This window comes from Octodon degus, unplaced genomic scaffold, assembly GCF_000260255.1.
Source record: "Octodon degus isolate 3935 unplaced genomic scaffold, OctDeg1.0 scaffold00002, whole genome shotgun sequence".
NCBI lineage: Eukaryota > Metazoa > Chordata > Mammalia > Rodentia > Octodontidae > Octodon > Octodon degus.
In genome coordinates this window covers 22,295,934-22,305,157 of record NW_004524578.1, presented here as the reverse complement: position 1 = coordinate 22,305,157, position 9,224 = coordinate 22,295,934, and the positions used below count along the sequence as shown (strand labels likewise).

The following is a 9,224-nucleotide window of genomic DNA, read 5'->3' as shown; positions in this document are numbered from 1 at the left end:
CAATATGCAATGTATTAATTGTTGTAACTCTCCTACCAACCTGTTTTGAAGCTGTCACATTGCAACTTTTTCTCAATAAAATTAATACAAAAAATAAACTTCCACTTTATTTGAAGAATAGTTTTACCTTATTGTGGTAGCTAGTACACTTAAGGCTGTATTAAACAGGTGCAGTGACAAAGGTCTCTTTTCCATTTAGTTCCCTAATTTTAATCAAATGTTTTAAAGTTTCACCATTAGAGTTAGTATATGCATAATAGTATTTTTTATGTCAGAGTAAAGATGAACCCTTCTGTTAGTGGTTTGCTAAAAGGTTTTAACATCATTTTGTGTTTAAGTTTATCAAATACCTTTTTTACATCTACGATGACAATCACATTTTTTTTGCAGTACCAGGAGTTGAATCCAGGGTCTTGGCACTGAGCTCCGTTTCCAGCACCTCCCTCAACCTTTAACATGTTTCTGTTTTGAGATGGGGTTTTGCTAAATTGCACAGGGTGGGCTCAAATTTTCAGCCCTCCTGCCCCAGCCCCACAGCATGCTGGGGTTACATGCATGTACGCCCACACCTGGCTCATGACTCTGCATCTCATCTGCTTCCAGGTTGACACAAAGGAAGATGACCTCCTCAGTCCTCTTTCAAAGAAGCTTTGTCCCTTACTTCTGGCATCCTCCTTCTTAGTCCCTTCACAGCTGACTTCAGGGTCCCCAAGAGCACTCCTTTCTGGGAGCCCCACCAGTGCTAGATGGGCACTGAGATGCAAAGGCTCGGCTGCCGCGCAACACAGCAGGCTGCTGAGGGGCAACTCGGGGGGGGGGTTAAACATGCTTCCAGGTTCCCCTGGGTTCAGCCAGTCTTTGGGGGCCACAGTCTCATTTGCCCTTTGTCCACCCCACTTGCTTCCTTCTGTCCACTTGTTCTGTATGCTGCCCTTCACCTCAGAATCTTCCTTCAGAGGACACAGCCCATGGTCTCTATTTAAATCAGACACTTCTAACTGTTAAAAAACTTCGCATTCTAAGAGAAACCTCTCCTTATCACACACCCGACTGGATTCAGGTTGATATGATCTTGAACTTTGACCTATTTGCACCGTGTCCTCTGTCAACGTGGCCTCTGTACAGCCTCCAGGTGCCAGCTGCCCAGTGCCACCCGGAGTCACAGGAATTCCTTCTTGATCCAGCTGGGTATACTGTTTTGTAAGTAGCCTTACAAGATGTTTTTATTATTTATCTTAGTTTTAATTTCAGAACATCTCCAACCTTCCAATTGATTTCACTTTGCTCTGAACAGCACTTGCCCAGCACATTTTGCGATTAGGAGATTTTTCTGCTTTTGGTGCTCGGTCATTCATGGCTTTGACAGAGCCATTCGCTTGGACGTCACCATCTTCCGAGCTCATGCTAATTCCTAGCCAGGGGCCACAGGAGCCTTGGACAGGCTGAAGAGGAACCTGACCCTCAATAAAATCCCTCAGAACCGACATGTCTCTCATGAGCTTAAGGAATATGAGAAACAGCTGAAGACACAGCACAGAAAATTATAGGGTGAGCAATGCTCTTACTATGCACCACTGTAAGAGAGGCACGTGGCCGGCCACGGTTACTGGACACTTTCCTCAGAGTATCTTTCTTTCTTATTAGAGGGCGTGGTCACTACGCTCCCCTGCCCCAACTTTAGAAAGAAACTGTTAACTAGGAAGACACATAACTCTTGGCATCTTAGAACTTTCAGCCTTTACAAATAAACATATCTTCAGGTAGGAAGACACATAACTTATGGCATCTTAGAACTTTCAACCTTTACAAATAAACATATCTTCAGGTTCTATTATTCAATAAAATTAGAGCCATCCTCAACGGTGACTAGAGACAATAATGACAGATGATGATTTTATCATTTGGCTGTAACAAAGAACTATGAATTTGTCTAAAAGGTTCTGAATATGTGCTATGGATTCCACACAAATGAGTTTATTGTAATTACTGGAAAATATCTTAAGAACATCTGAAAAATAATTTTATTTTTAAAATTTTTACTTATTTATTTTTATTAATTTTATTGAGAAAAAAATTGCAATGTGACAGCTTCAAAACAGGTTGGTAGGAGAGTTACAACAGTTAATATATTGTATATTGTTGTCTTTGTAGTAGTCACTCATAGCACAAGATGCAGACATGATGTCCTGTCCAAACACTATTAGTATAGATCTTTCTTCTTATTGAATTAAGAGGAAGTAGCTATATATCTATCCTATTTGTATATACAGATACAAAATTGTCCTTCACTTATATCACCCTTTTTTGTTCAGTTTTGTCAGAGATGGGTATTCCATTGCCATCCAAATATTGTGGGTGCATGAATTCAGCAAAATATTCCAATACAGTCCAGTACTCCACAATAGTAGTGGGTTATCCACAGGACTGGCAATGTCCAAATCTGATGACTCGAGCCTTCCTCAGCTCAGCATATTAACATGGCTTCACTTTTCATACCTCATTTCTACACTTTTCTGCTGGATAGTTAATACCAAGATAAAGCAAGACTTATATAACAAAAAATGTAACTTTTTTATCTGACATGGTCAGTCAAGTCCTCTCAGGACTTATCCCTAAACCTTGTACCACACTTTGTAGATCTTTTGTGAGTGTCAGCCATGTGGATGCATCATGGCCATTGCTTGACAATTTGTTCTCTGAGAAATCCTGAGAGAATGTTTTCTCTCCAAGTGACTTTCTTTAGGTACACACTACATCATCAATCACATTCCTCTTTGGCCCCATAATCTCCTTGATCAGAAAATTTGGGGCTCAACTGAGTGAAAAACAATTCTTTAAAATTGTATTGCCACCGATTTACAAAAAGCCCAATTTGCAATATGAAAATGGAATTTGTTCTGTAGTGTTTGTTTTTGTACACTGCCACCATGTACACACCTAGCAAATGACAGACTGGATTAGACCATGGCCGAGACCTTTCTCTCACCACTCTGGTATATTTCCTGTTTCAGATGAGTGAGACAGAGACATGACTCATCTCTGGTTACATACTCGCTAGTGACAGAATTGTCCATTAAACTGGAGTTTCTGATCCTCAACAGCTTCACCATTTGTCTTTAAAAATATGACTCACCATAAAAAGCTAAGTTGGCTGTGGTTTCTGCCCATAAGAAAACACAAAGTTCACTTGGGGTTTGTTTAAAATGGATATAACTCAAGATGACTGTGATGCTTTCGAGGCAGGCTTATTTTGAAAAGGAAAGAACTGATGAGCTCGTGGGGTCTCTACAGGGCCCAGTGAGGAGGAGAAGAGACAGCTCTCCTGGCCTGGAGCAGAGAATAAATCTGAGACCAGTTTAATGGCCTCTGTGGAAGCCTTTGTCAGGAAACAGTTCCCAGCAAATCCATTCTCTGACTTCCGAGAGCAAACAGTACACCAAGATTTTCTCACTGGCTCACCTACCTAGAAGCCTGATTTAAATGATCAGGGAAGTGAAACAGCTAGTGGGAAAATCTGCAGTTTCTCTCATTAGAAGTCCAATCTATTTTTACAGAATCATCTGTAGAAATCTTGGCATCTGCAATCTGGCACGAATGAAGCTCCCTTTCGCTTCCCTCACTGTGGCCAGAGGGGGCTGCTTTGCCCCATAAGCGGAGATGTGTGCTTTGCCAGAAAACTCGCATATTTGTGGGCAGCGTCAGTGGAGGTAGGAGAGACTGTTCAAGGTCTGCACAGGCTGAGCACTGATGGTGTGGTGAGAAGTAATGCCGTGGGGTCAGCAAGTTCCTGCTGCCAATAACACAAAACAGAGAACCGTGGAGTGGTGGTCACAGGGACGGGGAGCTGAATCTCACCTCAGGGTCCTGTGGGACAGGACAGGCACCTTCTCTACACAGCCCCTGTCACCCTGAAGCAGTGTCAGGGGCTACAGCCCAGGCAAAAGTCATCAGAAGTGGCTGCCACTAGAGGCCTCTCAGAATTTGGAAATTAGGGAAATATAGCTATTCAGAGAGTTAAGTCAATTCCGAGTAAAGCCAGAGCATATGCAAAGTTGCTTTAAAAGAGTAGATCTCAATTTTGAGGCCCCAAGTCTCTCTAAAGAATTGATGCAAAGCTATTCACACGACCTCCTCACCCCATCCCTCCCTGCTCCTGTCAAATTTACGCATGTGCAGCACATAATGTTTACCTGCACTCTGGGAATGCACGGGCCCAGAGTAAGACTGAAACATAAGGAGACAGCATAGTCCTGGCTAAGGCAAGTTAACCTGGAAATGCTGTTTCTTTTGGAAAAAGAGCCTGCCAGAAAGGAGGTTTGTCTGCAGTTATAAATGCAGCAGAAGGCAACACAGCAGAAGCCATGGCAGTGGTGGCCACCAAGGAGAGTCGAGGACAGGCAGAGGACTTTGAGGACTGGCTTTCCTGAACACTACCTTTGTCTAGATGGAAGACACATCTATGTTTCTAATCAGTCTCTTCTCTCAGACTCCCAGTTTACCAAGCAAGCATCTGAGGAAAAGCTGTCTTCTTCTGTAGACCTGCTCATGGACAGCATGTTCTACAATCACCGTCACACCAGAAACAAGTGAATCTGCTCTCTGTTGTGTACACTGGCCTCAAAATCCCAGCCTTGAGGGTCAGATCCACTGGCCCTGAGCTGAAAATGAGGCTTTTAAGCTTATCAGAAGAGATCTAGGAACTATCTTGCCAAAAGTCATCCCTTGGTAACTAGCTGGCCACATGCCTTCCCACTGGGAATTACTTTACTTACCTTTGACAGGACACCGGATTGTCACGTTTGCTCCAATGGCTGCCTCCACAATGCCTCCCACCACGACAGACAGATGGTTGTGCTCTGGTTTGGTGATATTTCTTTCAACAGACAAGATGACAGGTGCCTCTTAAGTCAAAGGGAGTGGGAAACTATGTTAGAGTCAGGCTTTTGCTCTTTGGTAAACTTGCTGCATTTGGTAAACTGTATTGAATTCAAAGTGATCCAGGGTAAAAGGCTGGTTCTTTCTGCATCCCTCATGCTGTATCATGGGGACCCATATGTACATAGTTGGAGTGTGCAGTGGTTAGATGAATGGATAAATGCATGAACAGGTGGCTAGCTGACTGGATGGACAGATAAACAGAAGCAGAGGGATGAATGGATTAATGGAAGGAGGGAGGAAGATGGATAGCCAAATAACTGAATTGTTAGATGGATGGATGGATGGATGGATGGATGGATGGATGGATGGATGGATAGATGGATGGACATAGTTGCTGCATGGATGAGTGGTTGGATGCATTTTAAAAAGTGCACTTCTATAACCATATTTATACTGTGGATATTTTGGCTTTACAATGAAAATTAAGGACAATTCCTTAGCACTCTGGGAGTGTGAGGTAGAAGTAGCCCAAGTTCAAGTTTAGCTAAACAACTAAGCTACTTAATGAGACTTGGTTTCAAGATAAATTTTAAAAAAGATTATGGATATAGCTTAGTATGAATGCCCTAGATTTTTCTACTGAAAAACAAAGGCTGTATTGGAAAAAGATCAGATCAGTAGGAGGTGATAATCCTTGTGTCTCAATAAAATGTATGAGGTATACTTGGGCAAACTCTTCCTTCTTTGGGCTTTCCTTCAAATTCCAGTAGAAGGATTACAGTAGAAAATCTCTTAATTCCTTCTATAATATCAGTATACCAATTAAACCCTGCCTCATTAATCCCATTTCTTCAAAGATGAACTCTAGAGCAGACATTTATGGTTGTGGTTCTCAGAACACCATGGATAAACTTTCAAACTTGTGACCCACTGCTCTAGAATCTAAGGTTAAAAACAAAACCAGAGATTCTAAGTCTCAACCACTGGCATTACCTGCATATAGCACAGAAGAACTTTCCACATCTGAACCGAGATGATTAGCTACAGAACACTCATATATTCCTTGTTCTTTCTTTGTTGGGTTCCTTATCTGTATCCTTCCAGTTCCATCCAAACTTATCCTGTAGAACAGTTAAAGAGGGTGCATTCAGGTAACACATCTTACTGCTCTAGGGCCACAGAAAGCTGCAGAAAAAGAAGACTGCAAAATATAGACTTTCAGCTGGTGAAGAATCCAAAAGATGATTGCATAAGGACTCTTTCTAAATCCAGATAACTACCAATCAGGACAGAGAGGTTTTCCTCTTGCCCTCAATTCCTGGCCTTGTTAGAACTGGAGAGTGCTTTGACATCCATGCTTCCTACCTTGCTTTAGGAGAGAACAGGTTTTTTGTTTTGTTTCTTTTTGGGGGGATGGGCTCACTACTTACTCTGTTGCATTTTTTAAAATGATAAACTCTCCAAGTTTGCTGGATGTCAAGCCCTCATTTTCTGCCCAAATGCTAACACACTGCAGGTGTGGCTTTCCACATGGAAAGAGTGGCTCTGGTGAAGGCCCCTTTGCAATGAGCTCTTGTGTCACTTCCACCATGTAAGAGCTGGCTTCTCTGGAGTTTGTTGATTACTGACATTCCTAAAAACCAGTATGACTTGGGTGGGTGTGGCGGTGCCCACATGCCTTGAATTACAGTACTCTGGAGGCCGAGGCAGGAAGATAGCCATAAGTTAGAGGCCAGCCTGGGCTACGCAGCAAGGCCCCGAATTCATGTGAATGCGTGCGCATGTGTGCGTACATGCGCGCGCGCGCACACACACACACACACACACACACAGAAAAACCAGGTATGTAAATATTATTCTGAAAATCAGCTTCAGGTTGATCTGGTAAATCCTAATTAGGTAATTTATTCAGAGAAACCAGAAAGAATTTCTGTTCTGTTCTTATTTGAATTTTACTTTTTTTCTTTATGATTTCAATCCACTTCTAAACCCTAATCAGGGGTCCATGTTATTTATTTCTCTATCCTACTTTATAGATTTTAGAAATACATGTTTTTTCTGACCTCTGAATAGTGTTTTTCTCATGCATCGTATTATGCTTCAGCCATGTTGCTGTGGTCACCCGTCATCCCGAGCTTTTGCGTACATTGCTCACTTTATTTGAAATGGCTTTCTCCCTTTTTGGAAAACTCCAACCTACCCACCGCGTCCTGGATCACATGTAATTTGTCTTATAAAATTTCCCTTAATATCTCCAACGTCATCTTCTATCCCTTCGGACTCCTGTTTTGGTTCATGTATTTGATTAAATATCAATTTCTTCCCACTGGATTGTGATCTTCTTAAGGGCAGGGCCAATCTTATTCCCCTCTGTGCCTTCCCAGTGCTAAAAACAGTGAGTTTTCTATAGCAAGTTCCCCAAGCTCACTGATGACTTCATGTATGAATAATCAGAATGGAGGAATGGCTCAGAGTAAAGTCCTAGAGGATGGGAGGCCCCTCTGTTGGTAACACAAGCAGAAATACACAAGAGTAGGCAGAAGGCAAGGCAAGTAGAGTTCTCCACAGCAAAAGGTCTCCAGCTAGATTTTTCGTTTGAGGAAGAATAGCTAACAACAAGTGTAGCCAGTAACTATAGCTACATATATGACAAATGAGCCCACTAACACGTTTTCTTCAAGATTTTGTACACATGCATGTGTTATTTAGCAATTTGAATGTATTGTCTTAGTTTTGGAGGCCCCAACTTAATAATCCATGAGAAGCCAATGAAATATGAAACCAGTGGGTGGGGCATGACTCTCACAAGCCAGGCAGGCCCTCCAGCCACTAGGACTGGATCAGTCCTTGGGCTAGAGAACCAGCAAGGGACCTCTCTTAGGTACCTGGCTGCGGCTGCACGCCCTTGCTTTTGGCCAAAGCAATTACAAAGCAGGCCTTTGTAGACAGCCACTCCTAACTAATCTCTCTTGCTTTTTGCCCACTCCACACCTGCGCACTCTTCCCTCTTTGGAGAGCTCTGAGGAATGGACTCCCATTTCTCCATTATGTCAATTACAAAGATTTGTAAGTTCAGAAACATATCCAAAAGTGAGAACCTCATTGCATAAAGGGAATTAAACAGACACTGAACAAACTGAGTAACTTTCAGAGAAAAAAAATGAAAATAAAATGGATTTCATTCTCTTAAAACTTAGAAACAAAAACTTTTACATGACATGTGGATATCCTTCTGTTGTAAGTGATTGCTCCCTCCCTCCCCACAGTTGCATATCTTAGTGGGGTGCACGGGGTAAAAACTCTTCTTTATAGGCCCTCTAGGAGTCTGAGCCTCATACACTTAGGTCAATTCCCTTCCTCCAAGTCTCACTATTCACAATAAATTCAACATGAATTTATGTAAATGGCCATGTGCACAGAGCCACAGGCTATGAGACACGTTAACTTTCTCAGTCTCCTTCCTTCCGGTTTATACAGTAGAACTGTTGTTGCATCAGACAGCAGTCTTAAAGGCTATCCAGGGATCTCAAGGTCAGTAAGATGAAAACTTGCCAGAACAATAGCAAGCTCTGATGTTGTACCTTTTCCCGGCTGTGCCAGCCTTTGCAATGATGGCAGAGTTGGCAGTGGCAGAACCGCCAGCACCCACCCAAGCAAGGAGACAGGCAATGTCACCTGTGCTGGCAGGCCCATACTACGAAAGCATAAGGCCAGCTGCACTTGAGAATGTTCTTTATGGGGAAGTGATGTGTGTGGACCCTACTGAGACTCAATCCCTGAGCACCAAGGCGCCCCCCCCCCATCTGACAACACAGAAGGCACACATGGTACTCATCTGCACATCCAGGCACAAGGGGTACTATTTGTGCTGCTGGCTCAATGTGTGTCTTCATGGAATAGGCTTTTTATCTGAAGGAATGAGCAGCAGACAGGCTGCTCTGATTGAACAAAAAGTCCATGCTGATTTGGACCCGGGCTGTTGGCAGATGGATGTATACTTTTAAATGAGCCAAGTGAGCATGCCGACCTAAGGAAAACAACTGATAGTATTTGCTGCCAAAGATAAAATTTGGGTGTTCCATTGAAAATTAGAATTTTGGAAAACTAGTGTCCACTGTTGTAGCTTAACAGCTTCCAAAGACTGAAAGCTTTTTCTAATGATAATATTCAAGACTGTGTAGAGTTTTAAAGCTGTGAAATGAAATTTGTCAACATTTGAGAGATCTAAACTGGTTGTGGTGGCACATGCCTATAATCCCAGCACTGGGGAGACTGAAACAGGAGGATCACTAAGAGTCCACGCTGCATAGTGAGACCCTGTACCAAATAAATAACTTATTTTTTTT

General features: G+C 42.6%; 1 protein-coding gene across 1 annotated transcript in view; it reads right to left on the bottom strand.

Annotated features, from left to right (window-relative positions):
- Window positions 1–9,224, bottom strand: part of Adamtsl3 (ADAMTS like 3) — a 497,024-nt gene that overhangs the window by 55,230 nt on the left and 432,570 nt on the right. The window contains exons 21-22 of the mRNA XM_023712415.1: window positions 5,872–5,999; window positions 4,773–4,901 (exon numbers count right to left, since the gene is read on the bottom strand). Of these exons, the coding sequence (XP_023568183.1) occupies window positions 4,773–4,901; window positions 5,872–5,999 (257 nt within the window). The remainder of the gene's footprint in view (window positions 1–4,772; window positions 4,902–5,871; window positions 6,000–9,224) is intronic.